At 45.2% G+C, this 23,234-nt stretch overlaps 1 protein-coding gene across 1 annotated transcript in view; it reads left to right on the top strand.

The window, feature by feature from the left end:
• LOC146870092 (MAP kinase-activated protein kinase 2) overlaps nt 1–23,234 on the top strand; it is a 626,925-nt gene that overhangs the window by 517,681 nt on the left and 86,010 nt on the right. Inside the window, exons 2-4 of the mRNA XM_085627880.1 lie at nt 1,327–1,466; nt 13,151–13,215; nt 13,467–13,546. Of these exons, the coding sequence (XP_085484006.1) occupies nt 1,327–1,466; nt 13,151–13,215; nt 13,467–13,546 (285 nt within the window). The remainder of the gene's footprint in view (nt 1–1,326; nt 1,467–13,150; nt 13,216–13,466; nt 13,547–23,234) is intronic.

A 23,234-nucleotide genomic window follows, 5' to 3' on the forward strand; every position in this document is an offset into this window, starting at 1 on the left:
CGTCGAACCACAGCCTGGCCTTGATTTTAGGTTCATCCAGCTAAAAGCTTTGGAGCTCAAGACTTCCAGGAGTTGACCGTTGGCTTCCGTGGAACCAAGCCAACGACTCTGCTGTGAATCTGCCTGCTGGTGAGGGTGGATCAACGCCGAGAGAAAATCCTCCAGAAATGTTTATGTGCAAAGGAAGCATTTTGACTGAGGCCTCATGCTTTGTGCATCCGACCAGGGCTCCATCGCAGTCAACCTCAAACTTTGACTTGATCCCGATCAAGCCTGACCAGATGTCCCAATTTGTTGATATTGTTTTTTAAACACCAGAACGTGTTTATTCTTTAAGAACTCATATCTCCTGTTCCTTACATTGGATTTTTGCTGTTTTGGTATCATTTTAAAGATAAAAATATTTCCTATTTTTCTCAATTGGTGTAGGACTTTAATTGTGTGTCGTCTTGCTTTTGTAATGTATTGGTGGTTTTTAAATGCTTTACACACCTGTCTTCTAAGTTGAGCGTGCCTGCGCATTGACTGCTACCAAGGGTTGAGCAAAGGAATAATTTATTGAGACTAGTTCTGAACCTGGATCTTATGTTGTGTTGGTGGCCTTATTGCTAGTGGTAGATGCATGCTTACCCCTACTTATAAACCACCATCCAACAATGGCCATATTATGCAATTTAAGGCGTTTGCCATGATTTCTTGCAAAACTGTTTTTGGTAGTGAGTGCTGGCGTGAGCATGCTGAGGACCTCTGTATTCCCCGCCTTCACTGTTGGCTTTATTTTCTCCTATGTGTGTGTGCAGTGTTTAAAAAAAATAAAAAAGGTAGAATATTATGTGAGCACGTTGACAACGGACTCTATGGCAGATCTGTGGTATGTTGGATGTGTGTGCAGTGTTTTTGTGTAATGTATTCTGCAAGATGTTAGGTAGACGTTGGGTGGGATTGAGAGACGGTGCTTTTCTGGCTATTTAACAATGTATATTCTCTGTGAGATGAAAAAAACATTCTTCATACAGTTTTGAGAACGAAAAGGTTCTAGTGCAATAAAATGTGTTTACAATAGGGTGAGTTTGCCTGTGCTGTTTATTTGTGTCACCTCATATTTATCTTTGCTTGGAAAAGCAGTGATGGGTACACATAGGAAAACACTAATGGTACAGAAGGTAAATGTCCTCTGTGTGTGGTTAATTCTATACATCTTTTTCTTGGTCTTGATAAATTGAATTACTTTGAAAATAAACGCCTCTGGAGTTTGCTGACCTGTTGATGCTGGCTATGGCCACTGTGGCGGTTTCTTGAGACTGATGCTGTCATTTCTCTCTTCAGATGCTGCAGGACTGCCCTAAAGCGCGCAGGGAGGTTGAGCTGCACTGGAGGGCATCACAGTGTGCACACATCGTGAAAATCCACGACGTCTACGAAAACCTCTACCAAGGCCGCAAGTGCCTTCTGATCATCATGGAATGGTAAGCTCACTTAGTGGGAGGGGGGGTGGGTAATGGAGTGTTGACACTAGCAGGTATCTAGGGGTCTATTGTGGGGGCTGCTCTGGGAGAACAGGAAGAAGTCTTGCAGCTCAGGTTTGGTAAGAGTGATGTTAGAGCATGTACATGAACATACATATAATTGAAAGGGAAAGAAGACTTTACTCCAGGTAGGGATGAGCAATTTAAACATTGTTCTTTAGAGCAGACCAAGTTTTATTGCTGGCTCTGTATAGATGAGCTATTGCTCCACAGGCTAGTAACAGCATGCATTTGTATTTTGCCACTTCTTAGGTCGAGCCTGGGCAGCACATGCGCTGCTCTGCGAGGCATTCTGTATTAGAGTATAGACTTGAAGCCCCACCCACTTTTTGCCCATATTTATCATTGGCTTGTAAATGCTGGCTTCTGATTAATTAATAGACTTGTTAGTCCCTCCTTAATACCGCCTTGTCTTCATTTGTTACCTCCCATGAGGACTGGCCCTTTTACTTCTGTTGTTACACACTAGATCTTATTTAGTCTGTAAGCCCTCTTTTTTTGAGTTTCTCCTACTGCAGGAATGACATGCTTTCCTGCAAGATTCAGCGCACCATGCGTGCTTTCACTTTCCTAGCAGCCTGGGACAATGGCAGCTGCTTATTTTAAATCAAATAGGTATTGCATTTACAAGAATTTGAGCTATTAGCATTGTAAATGACAATGCCTTTTATTTATGTGTTAATTATCAAAACAGATAAATAAAAGGCATGGTCATTTATAATGTCAATAGCTTTAACTCTCACGAATGCAATACCTATTGCTTTGCAAATGCTTGTTTTATTGTACTGTCGGTTCTAGGTATAGTCATTGACTTTTGAGATCCACATCTGTATTAGTCTATGGACTGCACTCCGAGTTACACTTTGGCATTTTGAGTGCGTGTAAGTAATATTACAGGTTTGTGTTCTTTTATTGCCCAAAATGCAGGGGTATAAACCCATATTTCAGAGGCAAGTCTGAAATCGGGAAAATATTTATCTTCCCTACAGATATCATCATAACAGCCCCCAAGCTGCCATGCAGAGATTTACCGATGTCATGGTTACTAGGATTATGCAACATGGAGAACCACATTTTGTGATAAGGTTATTTAAATGTTCTACCAAAAAAATTAAAACTATGCTGCAGGTTCTCTCGTTCTTTTTATATTTCGAGCTAGAAACTTTTTTGGGGCATCTGCAAATTGTGCAGTTTATGTGGAGAGTACATAAATTATGCATTAAAAGCTGCAGATGAAGATTCCCATATATATCCACTGCCCCTTGATGTGGTCCTTTGTTTTATCAACAGTTTATTCATGAAAGGTAAACAGAACCTAGATATTACAATTGAAGGCAGTGCCCATTGTTAGTTGCATTTGAAGATAACTGGGTATTTACTTTGAAAAAGCAACCATAAACATGTAGTCAAAAAAAAAATAAGACATAACTGGTAGCATGTGTAATATGGACCTATATTGCCATTTTTGTGTTGTGGGGACGTTTACGATCCATTCCGCCTTGTTTTTGGTAATTTTATGAGTTTTCTTTAGCAAGCATACGATTGAAGATACGGACATCTGTACGACAATTATTAAATAATATTTGCCATAAGAATGTATAAAGGAGTTAAAACAGTTAAAATCCACAAAGGTATGCAGTGGTTAGAGGCGCGTGTGCAAAAAACGATCCGATTCATGCCTCAAGAAGTGCAATTTATGACGTGGAATTTCGATTTACCTTTGGCTTTTTGTGCATGTGATCCACAGAGTTGGCATTTCTAATTATTTACTGCAAGGGACACACGAATGCGGAAAGTCTACTGTACCCGTGCATTTTCCTTTGTTTGCTATCGGTTAAACCGCACTAAGCGAAACTTGCAGGTGGGAATGGAGAGTGTCCATGTCAAATGATGCACACAAGGGCAGCAGCTATTATTGGTGTGGTGGAACAAAGGGGTGGGAGGGCTCAGTGCACCCTAATTATGGCTGTATTACCTTCCCGAGTAGCGGCAAGGATGGCCTCTTTATCTGCTTGATATAGGGCCAATTGCACCATTGCTCCATTAGTGCAGCATATTTCTGGGTATTGAACCCCTCAAAGAACGTGTCAGTGGCAGGAGTAAGTGCCTTTCCAACAGTAGCAGCTTTCAAGGAAAGAGCCTGCCTCCTCGCCTTTGGTGGGTATTACAAGGTAGCTGTAATTGATACGGAAGTCCTTACACCCCTGGAGCCAGTGCAACTGCACCTGTTGCACTGGTTACATAACTGCTTTTTAGGGGCGAGAAATGGAAGGAACCGCCACTATTTTTCCTCAGAGCGTTTAGTGAAAATGTATTGCCACAGAAAACAGTAGTTTCCTAATGGAGAAAAACGGATATGCAATAAAAAATGTGGCCATAATTCTTTTTTATTGGGGTTTTCTCCGAATAGAAAACTTGCATAAGTCAATTTGCAAGTAGGAAAGTGGCAAATCTGATTGTCTAGATTTCATAAATTCTCCTGTGATTCATTGCGATTTCCCATAAATGGAGATTTTTCCGATGCTTGCCATAGACTTAGTTTTGCGAACAGGGTGTATGGTCCGGGACTGATTCAGAATCACTTACAGTCCGTCTTCAAGCTTTGGTGGTCATCCGATGTTCCATAGGAACGGCGCAACGGCTACAGGTTTCTATTTTTCCTGTAAAAAGCTCTAAAACAAAGTGATTACAATAGACAAACCGGTGTAGTTCATGACACCTCCGGTTAAAGACTCTTGCTATGAGGTGAGATTAGTGTTGTAGTAGGAAATTTTAAATAAGTTTACGTCTCCTTCGGAAAATTCAGGAAGGGAAAAGATTAGAAATGTAGTTTGATGCTGTCCTAATTTCCCATCAGTCTTTGTTCAGACATCTGTGCCATTCACCCGCTGTATGCAGCTAATGAAAGGCGGGTCTGATTTCCTGTATGTCTTGTTCTTTGAGCAAAAGCAACTGTAATGAAGTCAGCAGTCTAGCAGTTGGGGCGGGCGGACCGAGCTGGGAGGAAGGGAAGAGGAGGAGTCAGGACAGGAAGGGGGCAGTTAGAGTAGGGGCAGGGTCGAGGTTGGATGTGTAGAATAAAGCTCTGATTACGATCACCAGTAGTGCGTGTGATTACTTGTAGCGCGATGCTACAACTGGCGACGAGAGTGGGATGACTGAGCCCCACCGCTCATAAGAAACCCATGAGGACGCCCTGTCCGAGGCAACGTCAAAGAGAATGCTGCGATCGCGCCGAAGCGCGACTCACGCCAGAAGCGTGTGCTTTGAGGGAGGCTGATAAGCGCGGAAGTCGGGAGCCCACCCGACCCTGCCTTGCACCCCGAGAGCGACAGAGAAGTGCCCAGTGTAAGGGACGCTGTCCCTGAAGGCCCGCTGGCGAGCGCCGCCGAGCACCGTGAAGTCCGGGCTTGAGTGCCCATCGACGTCGGAAGATCTCACCCCAGATGAGTGAGTCTTGGCATGCTGGCGCGAGGAAAAACAAGGGAATCTGCAGAGTAAGGCGGGAGCCCACCCCAACCTCACCTGATCGTAGCCGCCGTGGGGGAGATGCAGGTCCTGATGTGTGCTGCCTCTGAAGCTGCCCACCGGTGAGTCCAGAGTGAACCATGAGAGCAAGAGGACCGAGTGAGCCATGAGAGCAAGCCTCCTGTGCATGCAGTGACAGCGGCCATCTTGAAGTCAGGCACTTTTCAAGACAGACCCCTTGATTGTTGTAGAGCGGCCATTTTGAAGTCAGGCATACAGTAACTAACAAGAACAAGGAAACAAGCATTGGCAAGAGCAAATAAACAAGCATTGGCGGAAAGGAAAATAAACAAGCACTGACCAGCACAAGAAAACAAGCATTGGCAAGAGCAAATAAACAAGCATTGGCGGAAAGGAAAATAAACAAGCATTGACAAGAGCAAGTAAACACGCATTGGCAAGAGCAAATAAACAAGCACTGACAAGAGCAAATAAACAAGCACTGACGAGAGCAAATAAACAAGCATTGACGAGAAGAAATAAACAAGCATTGGTGAGAATACATAAAGAAACGGGCAGCAACAAAGGAGTGGAAAGAAGACGACACAATGGCGACCTCACCACAGCGGAAGCTCCTTGTTGCGGGAGGATCACACCTGCGAGCTCCGGAACCTCTGACCGTGACCACGGGAGGGAGTATGGGCCCCAAGTGGCAAGAATGTTTAGAAGACTTCGAAGATTACATCGAGGGATCCAAAGTGACGAAAGACAAAGAGAAGTTAATTGCCCTCCGCAACCTAGCAGGCTGGGAAATAAGCAAAATCATCAAGGATTTTTCGCCTGCAGATACTGGAACCTATGACAAGGTGCGTGAGGCACTGAACAAAAAGTTTCTACATAAAAGAAACGTGGACTATGAGCGCCACGAGTTTCACCAAGCGCGTCAAGGAAAAGAGGAGGCAATGAGTGCATTTATCACCCGGTTACGACGGCTGTCGAGACACTGTGAGTTTGAAACCTTCTCGCCTGACGCTGCTATCAAATCACAAATCTTAGCTGGCTGTCACTCAGAAGCTCTCAGGAGACGGCTACTGAGGAAACCCCACGAATTGGAAGAGAGAGAAGAAATGACTCGTATATACGACGAAGCGGAGGAACACTCCGCCACCATCGAAACAGGACACAACGGCCGTCAGGAGCAAGCACACCGTGTTCAAGACCGACCTCGTAGCAGTAGGAAGTGTTCGCGGGAGAATAAATGGAGACAGAGACCGTCGTCTCGCCAACGACGCCCGGAGTACAGGAGAAGGGAACCAGGGAGAAGGGACCGAAAGCCAGAAAGGACTAAACGATGCCATCGGTGTGGATATGACTATCCTCATATAGACACCTGTCCGGCCATGGGTCAGCGATGCAGGAAATGTGGGCGATCCAACCACTTCGAAGCAATGTGCGGGGACTATCGCAAGGAAAGGCGAAGTGAAACAACAAGATCATCCTGCTCAGACACAAGGAAACATCACATACGAACTGTTCAAGGAGAGTCCATGCAGTCCCCAGGCTCATCAGATTCCAGCCGGGAATCATGCAGGTCACGATGGGAACGCCGTTCCCCATCTCGGGACTCAAGATCATCTTCCTCCACAGACTCGATCTACACTGTGGAATACGTGAACATGATTGCGGACCCTGATCAACTGAAAAAGTATCCACGCCTAGACATTAGAGTGGGGAATCACGACACCAAATTCGTATTGGACAGCGGAGCCTCGCTGAACTATATTCCAGTTACAGAACACGAGAAAATGGTCCCGAAACCCCCACTGACGTTTGCACCAGTCCGTGTCTTCACGTGGATGTCCAAGAAACCACTACCCTGTCTGGGTAAATTCCACACAACTCTCACCCATGACGACATCACCGTACAGGCGGTTATACATGTCATCAAAGGACCTGAAGCCGACTGCCTACTTAGCCTCCCCACCGCAGAGCGTCTTCATCTGGTGGAAGTCTTATTCAAAGTCAACGACAATCAGAACGGTGTCAGCAAGTTTGTTCACAAACCGGGGAAGGCGGAGAACCCGGCTGACTACATGTCCCGCCACCCTCAGCCGTCGTCAGAATTCAAACCACCGATTGCTGAGGTGTTCATCCTCTTCGTGGCTGACCAAGCATTGCCACCGGCCATTCCCATGGACGCCATCCGGGAAGTCACCGCCCAAGACACTATCCTGCAAATGGTACTCCACCGGATCCAAACCAATAGATGGAGATATAACCCGCAAGAAGAAGACACAGACTCTACAATCTGGAAAGAGATACAAACATTCCGGCATGTCCGCGACGAACTGTCGGTCACCCCTGATGGAGTCATCCTAAGAGGTCAACGACTTGTCATCCCCAGTCAACTACGGCAAGGGGTTATCGATCTGGCCCATGAAGGCCACAGAGGAGTAGTATCTACGAAACGAGCTCTAAAGGAACGCGTCTGGTTCCCCTTTTTGGACCAGATGGTGGAGTCTACACTAAAGGATTGCCACCCCTGTCAGCTGACCAGCAAAAGCAATCCACCGGCACCACTACAAATGACCACCCTACCCAGCGGAGTTTGGCAAGAAATTGCCATGGACTTTTATGGACCGCTGCAGTCTGGAAAATATGTGGTTGCCATAATTGACGAATATTCACGATTTCCCATCGCACAAATAATATCGTCTACAAGCGCCTCCTGCACTCTCAAGGTGCTAGATGAGGTTTTTGCAATATGGGGTGTCCCCAAAGTAATCACAACGGACAATGGACCCCCATTCAATGGACACAAATTCAGTGCCTTTGCGAAACACATGGACTTTAAGCACAGAAAAGTCAAACCACTCTGGCCCCAAGCAAATGGTACCATTGAAAGATTTATGGCCATGATCAAAAAGACACTTCAGCAAGCTACTGCTGAGAAGAAAGAACTGCAGGCAGCTCTGACTGGAGTTCTCAGAGCTTACAGGACAACCCCCCACTCAACCACCGGACAATGCCCTGCGACCCTCATGCTAGGGCGGCCAATGAGAAATCGCATCCCGACATGGGAAGGTGCCTTGCAAGCGATGTCACCAAATCACATCCATCAAGAAACGGCTGTGACGGACAAGCACAACAAGGACCGAATGAAATCGTATGCCGATGCCAAGAAAAGAGCGAGGTCTCCATCTTTGCATGAAGGAGATCATATCTTCATCAAACAAGAGCAGCATAGAAAAACTGATTCCCGATTCCGTGACGAGCCATTGTTGGTTACCCAACAGAAGGGCACTATACTGACGGCGGAATCTGATCAACGCAGAGTCACCAGGAACGTCTCCCACCTCAAGAGGTGTCCGCGAGAAATGGAAGGACCCGGGATGAATCCGACTAGCACGCCCGCACCTGAAGACTCCGACCCTGGTGATACAGAAGGCAGAGGTCAGCAGAGTGAGCCCGTGCCACGTTTGCACACTGGGGGCATGTCATTGCGGCCACGTCGTGATATTCAGCCACCAAAGAGACTCATTGTTGAGATGGACTGAAGCAATGTTTGTTTATTTTATTAAGAAAAGGAGAGATGTAATGAAGTCAGCAGTCTAGCAGTTGGGGCGGGTGGACCGAGCTGGGAGGAAGGGAAGAGGAGGAGTCAGGACAGGAAGGGGGCAGTTAGAGTAGGGGCAGGGTCGAGGTTGGATGTGTAGAATAAAGCTCTGATTACGATCACCAGTAGTGCGTGTGATTACTTGTAGCGCGATGCTACAGCAACTTGTCCTAAAGATCTTTTTGCTTGTCACTCGCAACATAGTACTGGATGATGCAGCTATGGAAAAAGCCGACTTTTGTTGTGTAGCCCAGTTTTAGGTCTCGGCCGTAGACAGCGCATATGCTGTCTCGAAAGAGACATGTATGTACTTTGTGGGCTTAAGCCCGCCCTTAGGCTTCCCATTTGCTGGGTCCATCATCACTCTCCTAATTCTTCTCCCCATAAGTCCATGGCATTCATGTGTCATGCCTCTTCCTGTGTTTAGCCCTCCCCAAAACCATGGGCAAATTACTACTATCCATTTACTCCTCTCATTTAATGACCATTTTAGGAGCTTGTCTGTATTTGTTTTAGAGCCTGTCTCAGGAGGGGGGTCATATTTTCACTTGCTCCGAGCACCACTAATGTAAATAGACCTGTAAATCATGTTTTTCTCATTTCCTGTTTCGTCCCCCCAATTACCATCCTCCTGCTGTCACTTTCTCCATCCCGAGTCTCCGTGTCTGGTTGCTCTGTGCTTCTTTGACTGTTGTAAAATTGCTCTCCCCCCCCTTCATTTTATTTATCTCACCCCCCCAAACACCCTCCTCTCTCTTGCTCCCTCCAACACCGCCGTCGCTGCATGCCCTGTGCTTCTCGGGCCATAATGGAACTGGCCTCTAAACTTTATCTTGTTTTTCAAGTCACAACGTTTTTCAGTTACCACAAGAGCATTCTCGGGGAGAGAGGACGAAAGTGACCGCTTTGTTTCTGCTGCCTTTTACTCAATCATTTTCACCATCCTCCACACCCCTGAGATCATAACTGGCTCACTGGTTACTAATAAAACTGGCTGCAGTTTCAGCTCACTGGATTGTCATTGTAAAGCGCCAAATGCCACCAAATGCACTCCTAGGCATTGGAGTGCATCTGTACAGTAAGCGTTTTGTGGTTTAGAATACAGTGCACAATACATGAGCAAACCCTCCATGGTCCCTATTGCCTTTCAAGGTAACTTGACCACTTTGTTTCATCTGCCCTTCACTCACTCATTCTCACCCCCACCTCTGAGATAGTTACAAAAAACAGGAACATGTCATAACGGACTTGCTGGTTACTAGTTAAATGGGCTGCGGGGAAGGACTTGTTTCAGTTCACTGGATGGTAATTGTAAAGTGCCACATGCCACCAATTGCTCTCCTAGGCTCTGGAGTGCATCTGCATTGTAAAATAATTATCAGGATTTTACTAGGTAATTTTGGCAGCACCCGTTTGACACATTTCTTATTGTGTTTTGCTCTCTATCAAATGGTAAGTTTAATTTGGGATACCTTGCTCGTGTATGCCCTTGGTTACACAAAGGAGTAATGGTACTTCAGTTGCGGGCGCTTGGGTGCTGCTTCTGCCTGGGAAACACTTACCATATGGCCTTGCAATGCGGAAACACAGAGACATTGACGACAAAGCCAATAGCTCTTGCATTGCCAATACTGTTTGGTTTTGCCATTGTTTTTTTTACCCATAGTCTACAAGAGGGCAGTAACGGTCCATACTGCTTGATTAGTCCCAAAGGATCCTTTAACTAGATCACTTTTCGATCACATTGCTCATATCACTCAATCAATACCCTCATGGTTTCCAACACACACACAGCTGTAACTAAACCCACAATGAGCGGCAATCCAGTTGCATTTAAAAACCGTTCTCCTTTATTTATCTCAAGCTCTCCATCCTAATCACAGTTCTTGCAAGCTCATTTTCTGAGTTGTAACAGTACAACATAGAGATGGGCGAGCCACTGAAGGCTAGAGTCGGGCTCGAACCAGATGCCATGCTCAGCTCAAGGTCCTCTTGGACCTTCAAGCCCAAAACAAGGTGGGTTTTCATGCGACTTCTGCCTGCCACCTGCGCTCTACCCTTGTGCCGCAAGGATTAAAAAAAGAAGCATAGACTTATTTTTTTTTTTACCACAATTTTTATTGGCACCAGTGTATACATATACATACGTAATCTTTGCATGAACATTGTAGAGGGTGAACATTTCAGCATTACAGAGCTGTTGCTATAGTTATACATTTGTTGTTGGTATTTGTACATATATATCAACAAATACCTTGGATGGCATTGTTTTTTACAACAAGGAACCCTTCCCCCATGAGGGCTAACCAATTATAAACAGTGACGTCTAACCTCCAACAGAGTTGCTAAGAGTAAAGGGCCTGCATCTGAGAGATAAATCTTTGATGTTTAAAAGGCAAGTAAGAAGTAGCCATATTTAAATGGCATAGCATGAAACCGGAAAACCTAGCATCAATCCCGCTTGTCCAAATTATATGAACGTAGGCAACCTAGGATCAGTCCTGACTTCCCTGCTTGACCAAATTGTGTGATCCTAGGCAAATACTTTAGTTCACGAAGCCTCCTATTCCCTTTGTTAACACATGACAGCACCTTTAACTATGTGCAATATACAAAATTTTCTTGTCTTTGAATTAATGTACTATAATGTTGCTCTATTTATAAAAAGAAACTAGTACACATATAGGGTACAGATATCACTGTACTTGGCTTTTAATTCACTAAGGACATTGTCATCCGGGCGGGGAGTAGGAATGTTTCTAATTTCATGTTTAAAAACTAGCACTTTAAATGAATACATCCAGGATTTGTACAGCGCAGTAAATTGTGCGTAAGGGTCTCAAGGCGATGAATTATAGGCATGGGGAGATTACGTGATTTGCCCAACATCACAAGCTGTCGATGCGGAGGCAGAGACTCAAACCTGGTTCCCACCAGCTCCGAAGTCTGCAGCTCAGGTCGTTACACCACATCCTCTCTCCAACAAGCTGATGTGGTAATGTGAAACACTTCTTCTGCCTGTTAAAAAGTACACTTTTATGAATTTTGAAGCACATTTATGTACTTTTACACAGTAGTTAAACTTAAGATAACAGTAAGGTACATTTAGCACATGTTGAACGCTCCAAGTGCTCACTAAGGGGATGGTTACCCTACCATTTAACAATAATGTAATGTTAACGACAAAAATGTATGAGACCCCTATTATGATACAGCAGCAACTTCCAAAATAAAGATTTTTTTATTTTATTTATTACCATAGACAAGTTATAAAATACATACTTTCCATTTAAGTTCATACTGTCTCTTGGTTAAGTTATAGATATTTCATGCTGCTTGAATTTCATCAGTGAATATTCATTAAATAAGTGAAAAAATAAACACAGTAATTGTTTATCAAACCAATGAGATATAGAAAAATGAAATTTGCATAAGTTGATGAAAATATTGAAATGTGGTACAACCAACTGATGTTTTGCAACCCCTGACGGTTTTTCAAGGCTCAAAACTGGATGAGTTAATACCTTGTCTAGCATTATTATCTATTTTTGTACCAATACATTTGATCCTCTGTGCAAACTATATTAAAATATGTACTCCAGGAAACGTGTTTTGAATTAAAAGCAGTGCTAACTCGCTTTCGGTGTATGTTTAGTGTGATGTTTAGATACACTACTAGAGCAACGCACACAGTGGTACTCAAATAGTGGTCAAATGGCACACTGTCAAGGAGAGAATCCTAGTTCACACGTTATAAGCCACAACTGTCCAAAGGGATTCCTACTTCTACTGCCTTGGCAACACCCCATGTAGACACCGCCCCATATCTTTTCATTTCACTTATAGAACTGCTTATGTTTATCACTGTGAAAGGCAGTACTTACGTTTAGAAATAAAGTGGCGTTGTTGGATGGTCCGCATATTATTGTTGCCTTTCCATTAGATTTTCTACTCCTTTGATCTTGAGGAAGAAGGCCTTCGTGATTTTCCATTCTCATCTTTCCCCTTCCCTCTCGGTCCCTATGCTCCCCTTTTGTGTCAGTGGAATTTCATTTTATTGAGCGGAATTCTGTTCTCAACAAATACCATGTCGTGCCTAAAGGAGGCGCGCTCACATTAAACATACCATTCAAGATCGAACACAGTTTCTAACTAAACATGTCTGGCCTTTTGGTTTGGTTGTACCCTTTCTTCTAGTATTATTCGAGTGCTGGGACGGAAGGAAAGGGGGTAGGGTGGGGGGGAGGCGGCGGGGGTTAGAGGCATTGTGAGTCAGATGTGATGTGCGTGTTTATCGAGTGTAGGCGCTATGTAGAATAGTCCAAGAGGAGGTCAAGTGACCACTGCTGCAGGCCTCTGTGTGCAGGCTGCATCACAAACATAAATCTTTCAGAGAGCAGTAAAATGAGTGCTCTCCAACTGGTGAATAAAATAATATTTAATATGAGAAATTGCAAACTGTGTTGATTTAGTGCCAGCCTAAAGTGTTGTTAAGTGATTAATCTTTCTGCCCCACCCCCTTATTTTTCCTTTAAATTAGTTTGGATGGCGGGGAGCTTTTCAGTCGGATCCAAGACCGAGGTGACCAGGCCTTCACAGAAAGAGGTAACTTGGACCATTGCCCGAAGATGCTGCCCAATACTTCTCGCTTTTCTAACGTGGAAGTTCTGCAAACTGTGATTGGTTTGTACAGAAAGGAGGTTTATAATCTTTTGGGTTGCGCTGTAAGGTTTGCGGGTCTGGTGGCCTTAAGGTCGCTTCCGCCTGAATTTTCCTTGTACAGGGGCGGCAGGAAGTGCTGTCTTTTCAGTCGTGGTGAAACCTAGATCTTACAGGCTCTCCTGTCTCCCCTACAGAGGCATCTGACATCATGAAGAGCATCGGCGAAGCGATACAGTATTTGCACTCCATCAACATCGCACACAGAGATGTCAAGGTAGGCCCTAGAGGCGGGTAGTTTCCTGGGTAGGAGTTTTTAGGTGTCGCCTGGTGAAAGCAGCGCATGCGCTGCTCTCTTTAGAGACCTTTTGGAATCAATTCTCTGCCGTGGGCTCATGCACGCGTCTGCATTGGACAAAGATGGCTGCTCTCGCCATTTGTCCATTGCAAACAGAATGCGCGTGTCCGTGGGACTGTGGACAGTCCCACGCCATCTTGTTTTTAATTATCTTGTCCGCGCGTTCGGTTTCACTTTCACCGCCACTAGTCCAATGCTGAGACGTGCACTGCGCGCCAGCCCTGCCGACCTCACTTGCTCTCCTCTGCATTGGCCTGCTCCAGCCTCCCTCCTTTCCCGCTCCGTTTTTCTCAATTCCTGCTGCGTGCTATGTCCCCTCCACCCCCCACCCCCCCACCTATAATCTCCAGTACTTTCTTTTCCATTCTCTCCTCTTCTGCCGCGATTTCTTCTCACTGATTTACGCCCCCTTTTTCTTCACCTCCTTTCTTTACTGTAGCTCTTCTCTTTCAATGTCTTTCACGCCCCTCCCTCCCCTCTGCACCTCCCTGCTCACCTCCACTTCCCCTTCTCAAAATGCTGCTGCTGGGGTCCAATTTTCTTGTTTACCGTTTATCTTCAAGAACCCACTCTGGCTGATTGAACCTTTTTACCTGCCCATTAGCGTGGAGGGAGCAAACACAATTATCAGAGAGTACTTTCCACAATTTGACATAATTAAGGACTCGAGACCCAATCTCTAGTGTTCTCGGGATTTTATTATCAACATAAATATCTGCAGATAAAGGCACCTCAATACAAGGCACAACAGGTAAATGGGCACTAACACAAATGCTACTCTACGAAGAATCCGCATACGACTAAATATAAACAAAAGTACAAATTCTAAAAGCATGAGGTAGATAACTACCAAGCCAATGTCGATATTAGGAATCATTAAACCAAAGCATCTCTGTCCCTACTCTATGCTAGATAGCATCCCTACTTAGCGTTCCCTTGAGACCCAAGAAATCATGGAAAGGTGTCAGAAGTGAAACTCCCTAAGAAGTCTTCACTTAGTGAGAGTTCGATCTAAAGTCCCCTTCAAGCTCCTCGCCCACCTCTTCTCTCTGTCTATGAGCTACTCTGTCTGCTCAGCTGTCCTACTCTCGACTGCTCAACCCTCAGGGCGCTGTCCCTAATACAAAACCCCAAAACATAGAACGCGCCCTCTGGCACACCTCCTCGATCAGGTCTTCTTCCACTACTTTTCCGTCCTGTGCTGTCCATCTTCCATCGTCCATCAGCTTTGCCTTGAGTCCCAGACACCGTCGGCCCGAGGAGTTGCGATTGGCACATTCCAATGCACTCCCATATCTGGCTTTCTCCATAATTCAACTCTTAGACAAAGACCTTTTCTACTAACGAACCAACTGTCCTTGCACCTGCGGTGAGATCATGGGATGGAGAAATACTTCGCATCCTTTAACTTTTATAATTTACTGCGGCCTAAAACTTCTAACGGAATAAATCATTGCGGCCTACCGCATTCAGCTAACATAAGAAAATACCAGGCCTCTTCCCTAACGATATATGTGCATTCAGGCCTCTACCGGGTTAAACACACTATTAAATCACATCCTAAGCCTTAGTACTTTTACTTTCACATACATGAATAAACGACCTACATGAGTTACTTCAATCAGGTTACACATAGCCTAATACATTGCATTAAACACGAAACAAATTATTATGCATTTCATCGACTATACTCGCGATGTGGTTTCGCATTTCTAACACTTTTATGTTACAATATAACTAATACATTTGCTTAATACATTGTGCACAACTCATCTGAATATGCATTGATTATATGTGGGTGCCAACTAACAGTGAATATGATGCACCCCTACAAATTTCAAACTCTTTAAGCGCTACATCAGTTCCCCCCTTTGATGACAACTGTCATCACACCATCATTCTCATTCCTCCTGGAATTAAAGCTGTTCTAAACTGCAGTCGCTATCATCCCACCATGTCGGATCCCTTCCATCCTTTTAAGATTCTGATATTGACGGTCCTGCAATCTCGCCATTCTCTGCTCATTCGCTCTAAGGGCTCTTTCGGCTCTATTCCCTCTGTACCATTTGCATGCTCTTACGAATCCCCACAAACAGATCACACATACCACGGCAATTATGATAGGCTTCAACACAGATCCAAGAAATCCCATTCGCAAGTTCGCAAACCAAGTTCCCGCACGACCAAATCCTTGACCAATCTTTTCCCACACATTCTCCTCGGTCAAATCTTGTATCTCTTTGTGAATTGTGGTGATATTGACAATGTATTTCTTCAGATCCTTACTATTGTCTGGAATATACGTGCAACATTCTTGGACCTTCAACAATTTACAGACTCCGCCCTCTTTTGCCAATAACACGTCTAACGCAAGGCGATTCTGCAAAACCATATTCCGGATCGATAACATTTCTCCATTCACCAACAACAGTGACCTTGCCGAATTTATTGCCAATTCATCCACCACTGTCGCCAACCTTCTTATTTTCACGTCATTCAGAACTACGCCCAAACTAGGTATAGTCGCTCCATATATATCACCAATCACTACTCCTGCACTCACAGCTCTACGCACTTTAGAATGACGTCCCGTCTCTAGCATCTTCAAATCCTCAGCATGATAAATCTTTGGGAAGATGATAGCCAAGTAACATGAACCATACCAATTTGCAGGCAATCTCACATAGGCATTCTTTCCACATACAAAGTACACGGTCGGAATCACCTGTACCGGAGTTTGCAAGAAATTCTTAGCAGTGTCCTCCATGGTGAAAGTGTGATCACACCTAATAGGTTTGAGGACGAGCAATACACAACTTCCCCTTCTGTACTTCATCTAATGCAATCGGTCCATAACTTCCCTTAGATTTGTGCAATCTCTCCTGATCCGTCCAATCCACTGGACTATTTCCTGTATTCCGTGTTTGAGTCAGTTTTCTGTATCTATCCTCTATCTGAGCTATGAACTTCTTTTCTGTCTCGGACAACCAGCATGTCAAATTATGTCTGAGCATAAGCTGTATCTAGCTTCACAGTCGGTATGAAATACTTCCGAAGCCTATCCTCTGACTTGTAGTAATCATACTTATTCAAATGCTTGTATGCCGGAACTTCAGGAAGTACTGTATCATAATTTGAAAAGAAATACTCAAACTGTCTTCGGTCATAAAACAAACCATGCAATAAGCTACAAGAAATCCCATATGTCAATGGAAGATGATGATACCTAATACCTTTGTCTACTGAAGCAGGCAACTGCATGCACACATAGCAATCCATCGCATCAACATACTCATACAACAGCTTCGCATAAGCATTGAGTTTGAAATCAGCTCGAGACAAATCTATATGAAACATACGTCTCTCCTCAAGCATCTGAGCTCTCTGATCTCTACCAGTGACCCCTCCCTGTCTCGGAGTGGAAGGTGTGGGTGTTCCCTGAACCTCCCCCTCCTGTCTATGGGCCACCATGTATGAAGTTACTACTACTGCAAATATAACGGCTATCACTACCCCTAACAGTGTGCCTATCACTATTTTAGCTCTACGGTGTGTATTTCCAGGTTCCGCCATCTTGGGAATGTTCAGTACAGTCTCTATTAACACAAGTCTCTTTCTCATACAGCAATGTTCAGATCAGCTACTCTCTTTAACCGGGGGAACCTCTAGCAAAATCCAATTACTTGTCTTTTCGGTCTGAAAGACTTCCCTAACTCTTCTCTACTCTCCAACGGACATCCCTAAATTTATTCTTCTTCCACTCGGGCCTAGGTTATCTTCTTTTCAAACTATATACGCCAAATTTTCAATCAGTCCAAAATAACTGTGGGTCCCAACAGCTGTAGGACCCCTTGCAAAATTTCGAGTTTAAGGGTTGTCAGTTCTTGGGGAGCTGGGATAACTGCAAAAGTCGGGAAGTCCAGCGTTTCCAAAATCAGACCACGGATGATGCTCAGAAGTGGCGGATTCGGAATATTGATGGTCAATATTCCTTCGATCTCCAATCCTGGGATCTTCAACAACACTTCCACTCTCGGAAACGGAGTATTGCTGACCAGTGTGATCGATCTCAGCCGTCCCGTGGCCAGTAAACCTGTCATCAGTCACTGAGTAAACCCACTCTGGTGAGGCGTACTTCTGGCACGGCACTCTTGTCCTTTTCGATCACCTCAAAGAACCTTGGGGTTGATCTTCGTCACCCTGTTCTTCTTCCGATTCTTCAGAAACTGGGGGGAGATCGGTTCTTGGTGCCGATCTCAAGTTTACCCGTCTTTGATTCACGGGCCAAACCCTTTCTGCTTCGGTGGCACCCTCAGTCTCCCTACTGGTACTCTGTGCACTAGTTTCTCCTTCGGCAGTATTTGACTCGGCACTGCCCTCTGCAGCTCTTTCTTCTTCTGCTTCTGAGTCAGCTTCTGTATTACTTTCACGTTCTCTCTCGGCTTGGTTTAGTGCACAACCAGCTGCGTCCGCAACCCCTACAGCTTGACTTGCCCTCTCAGATGGCTCTGCCACCTCAGCTGGGTTTCCCTTCTCGAGAGGGGCTGTTTCTTCCAAGGGTGCTGCAACTCAACGGGTATGGGAGGCGTGTATCCAGTTCGGAAGTCCTCCACACTTCACCGCTGTATCCGTAATCAAGATGACTTGGAATGGTCCGCGCCAGCGAGCATCCAGACAACTCTTCCTCACGTGTTTGCGCACCAATACCCAGTCCCCTGGGCACAAGTCGTGGCACAGATCACTTACAGCTGGAACCGTTGCTGTCTGCACCTGCTGAGACACAGAACGGACCACGTCAGCCAGGCCTTTACAATAGTCCAGTATCATATCATCAGTGGTATTAATCAAAGCAGTAGCAGGTATTGCTGGCAAGCGCATCGCCCTTCCCATAAGGATTTCATGGGTTGATAATCCAGTCCTCCTATCAGGGACACTACGGAGACTCATAAGAACCAAAGGTAATGCATCTGGCCACTTCAGAGATGTCGAAGAACACACTTTTGCCATTCGGGCCCTCAAAGTCCCATTAACCTCGGGACTAGTTCCCTCAATAGTAACTTGGCGACCGTGAGTGTGTCACACCTACGTGTCGGGTAAGCCTCCACCCACCTGGAAAAGACACATACTATGACTAATATGTACCTCAACCCATTACACTTTGGCATTTCAATAAAATCTAGCTGCATCCTATTGAAGGGACCACCTGACCTACCTATGTGACTCAACGTTACAGAGGTCCTCTTTCCTACATTCATCTGTTGACATGTGACACACCTCTGGCACACAGCTTCAGCCACTGCCCGAAACTTCGGATTGTACCAAGTCTGACGAAACACTCGCATCATTGCGTCTCTGCCAAGATGCACAGCACCATGTATCAACCTCGCCATGGGGTTCAACAAACATTCCGGCAACACAGCTCGTCCATCATTCGAAACCCATACATCTACATCTCCCTTCTCGCATCCAGCTCTTATCCAGCTGTCCCGCTCCTGATTAGAGACTCCATCTTGCAACTGTTTCAGTTCGTCCCATGAGTCTGCCATAGCTAACATCACCTCATAATCTGTTATCTCTTCGCTTTCCACAACATAGCTCTCGGTAAAATGACATCCCTGCTCTGCACAAAATCGAGCAACTTCATCTGCGTAATTATTACCCAATGACACAAAATCATTTCCTTTAGTGTGTGCAGAACATTTAACAACAGCAATTTCATCTGGGCCTTGCAATGCTTCCAACAATTGTTGTACATAGTCCCCATTTCTGATGGGTGAACCAGAAGATGTCATGAACCCTCTCTGGGACCATAGCTGTCCGAAATCGTGAACCACACCAAACCCATATTGGCTATCTGAGTAAATCGTTACACGGATCTTATCAGCGGCGAGACAGGCACGGGTCAGAGCAATAAGCTCAGCCACCTGCGCGGAGTATACTCCTTCTAGACAAGCGGCTTCCACCACCCCTGTGATGGTGCACACAGCAAACGCTGCTCTCAATTGACCAACACTGTCTCTTAAGCATGAACCATCCACAAAGAAAGTCTCATCTGAAACTGGGAGCGGTTCATCGACAATGTCAGGTCTCGGTTTGGTGCATAGTTCAGTCACATCGAGACAATCATGGTTCTCACAATCTTCATCTACATCTACATTTGGAATCGGCAACAATGTAGCAGGATTTAAAACAGAACACCTCTTCAGCGTCACATTATCTGCAGCAAGGATAACTTGTTCATAACGAGTCAACCTATTATTCGTGAGGTGCTGGGTTTTAGTCCTAGTCATCAACAATTCCACAGAATGCGGCACATGAACAGTAAGTGGATGTCCCATCACAATGCTCTCACATCTTTCGATACGGACACCTGTTGCAGCAACAGATCTGAGACATCCGGGCAACGCAGAAGCTACTGGATCTAAGGTAGCTGAAAAATAGGCAACTGGTCTACGGACTCCTCCGTGACTCTGAGTCAACACTGCTAATGCGCAACCTTCCTTTTCACAACAGAATAAAGCAAATGCCTTGTTATAATCTGGCATTCCCAAAGCTGGTGCACTGCATAAAGCTTCTCTCAGTCTCAGGAACGACTTTAAGCAGTCTTCGTCCCATGGTACCGGATCACTCACATCCTTTCGCGTCAGCCGCTGTAAGGGCTTCGCTTCAAAGGAGAAGTTCGGGATCCACTGGTGGCAATAGCCCATCATTCCCAGAAACATTCTGACTTCCCTCCGAGTCGAGGGAACTGGCATTCTCAGAATCGCATCAATGCGATCTGGTGACACCTTCCTCTTGCCTTTCTCAATTCGGTGCCCCAAATACTGTACCTCGCTCAAACAGTATTGCAGCTTGTTTGGAGACACCTTGTGACCATTCTCTCCTAGGTAGTTCAACAGAGCAACGGTATCAATTCTGCAGGCGTCTTCCGTCTCGGACGCAACGAGCAGATCAATGTATTGCACTAAAACAGAGTTCTGTGGCAACACCAGACCCTCAAGGTTCTTCTTCAAGATCTGATTAAAGATAGATGGGCTCTCTGTATACCCCTGTGGGATACGACACCATGTTAACACACGACTTTCCAGCCGAAATGCAAAAAGAAATCGGCTTTCTTCATGCAGGGGAATCGAGAAAAAAGCTTGACACAAGTCAATCACTGTGAACCATTCAGCTTCGCATGGGATCTGAAATAGGATCACAGATGGATTCGGTACCACTGGACAACATGGAACAACTATTTCGTTTATTTTTCGCAAATCTTGCACAATCCTAAATTTCCCGCTTGGTTTCTGCAGTCCCATGATAGGCGAATTACATGGGCTACCCATAATCTCCATTAGTATTCCCTGCCTGACCATAGACTCAATCACAGGTTTAATCCCTGCAATAGTTTCAGGAGATAACTTGTACTGCGGCGTCTTCGGAAACTCTACGTTTGGTTTAATCTGAATTTTCACTAGGTCTACTCCCTTGACTACACCAATCTCCTCTCCACTAAGGTCCCATACATCAATAGACACTGAGTCCCTCAAGTCCAGTGGAAGCTCCTCCACTGTCAAGGCTGGATACATTTCCACACACACCCGCTGATTTGCAACCTTAAAGGTCGCATCATCATCTCTCGTTTCTACCTCCACTCCTTTCGGGGTACAGTAAATCGTGCAATTGAGCTTGCACAATAAATCTCTTCCTAACAAACAAACCGGTCTAGAATAGCACACCACGAACTGTCGGTCACTGAAATTTCCTATCCTGATCGGAATTGGCTCTGTCAGTGGACTAATCAGTTTCTTATTGGCTACACCAACAACCTGGATGCTTTGTCCGGAAAGAGCCAACCTCGGGACCACTGCCGACCTTATAGTCGATCTGGTAGCCCCCGTATCAACCAAAAAGGTTGTAGGGTGACCGTCAAGGTCTGCTTCTACAAAGGGTCCCTTCTGATCTACCTCTAGAATGGCTCTAAGGATACAATCCTTATCCCCTTTCGATGCCAACCGACTAATCTCGCTTTCCTCGCTTACTTCAAACATTGGCATTTGCGAATAAGTTTGAGCTCCCTGCTGTACATTCTGTATTCGGGGTGGCTGGGGAACCTGCACCTGTGGAACACCAGTCCCCCCTTTCACCATTCTAGGTCTAGTCACTGTCTGTATCGCTTCCGTCCCAGGGACCTGAACTATCTCCCCAGAGACCCAATCTCTAGTGTTTTATTATCAACATAAACATCTGCAGATAAAGGCACCTCAATACAAGGCACAACAGGTAAATGGGCACTAACACAAATGCTACTCTACGAAGAATCCGCATACGACTTAATATAAACAAAAGTACAAATTCTAAAAGCATGAGGTAGATAACTACCAAGCCAATGTCGATATTAGGAATCATTAAACCAAAGCATCTCTGTCCCTACTCTATGCTAGATAGCAACCCTACTTAGCGTTCCCTTGAGACCCAAGAAATCATGGAAAGGTGTCAGAAGTGAAACTCCCTAAGAAGTCTTCACTTAGTGAGAGTTCGATCTAAAGTCCCCTTCAAGCTCCTCGCCCACCTCTTCTCCCTGTCTATGAGCTACTCTGTCTGCTCAGCTGTCCTACTCTCGACTGCTCAACCCTCGGGGCGCTGTCCCTAATACAAATCCCCAAAACATAGAACACGCCCTCTGGCACACCTCCTCCATCAGGTCTTCTTCCACTACTTTTCCGTCCCGTGCTGTCCATCTTCCATCGTCCATCAGCTTGGCCTTGAGTCCCAGACACCGTCGGCCCGAGGAGTTGCCATTGGCACATTCCAATGCACTCCCATGTCTGGCTTTCTCCATAATTCAACTCTTAGACAAAGACTTTTTCTACTAACGAACCAACTGTCCTTGCCCCTGCGGTGAGATTATGGGATGGAGAAATACTTTGCATCCTTTAACTTTTACAATTTACTGCGGCCTAAAACTTCTAACGGAATAAATCATTGCGGCCTACCGCATTCAGCTAACATAAGAAAATACCAGGCCTCTTCCCTAACGATATATGTGCATTCAGGCCTCTACCAGGTTAAACACACTATTAAATCACATCCTAAGCCTTAGTACTTTTACTTTCACATACATGAATAAACGACCTACATGAGTTACTTCAATCAGGTTACACATTAGCCTAATACATTGCATTAAACACGAAACGAATTATTATGCATTTCATCGATTATACTCAGGATGTGGTTTCGCATTTCTAACACTTCTATGTTAGAATATAACTAATACATTTGCTTAATACATTGTGCACTACATATCTGAATATGCATTGATTATATGCAGGTGCCAACTAACAGTGAATATGATGCACCCCTACAAATTTCAAACTCTTTAAGCGCTACATCACTGCTTTTCTGATGGATACATCTGCCAGTAGATTTCTCACCTTGTGAATATCCCCTGCGCCAGCAACGTTCGGAAACTTTTGTAGCAGTCCACGCCGAAGGGGTCGAAGACTACGTCACAGAGACACGGCTCCGCTCGCTACTCCGCTGACGTCACCGGCTCCATAAGAAGACCTCGTCGGCGTGATGACGTCCGTTCCCTTTTTTCCGCGCCGTCGACGCCAACGGA

Source organism: Triturus cristatus, chromosome 1_1 (assembly GCF_964204655.1).
Source record: "Triturus cristatus chromosome 1_1, aTriCri1.1, whole genome shotgun sequence".
NCBI classification, from domain to species: Eukaryota; Metazoa; Chordata; class Amphibia; order Caudata; family Salamandridae; genus Triturus; species Triturus cristatus.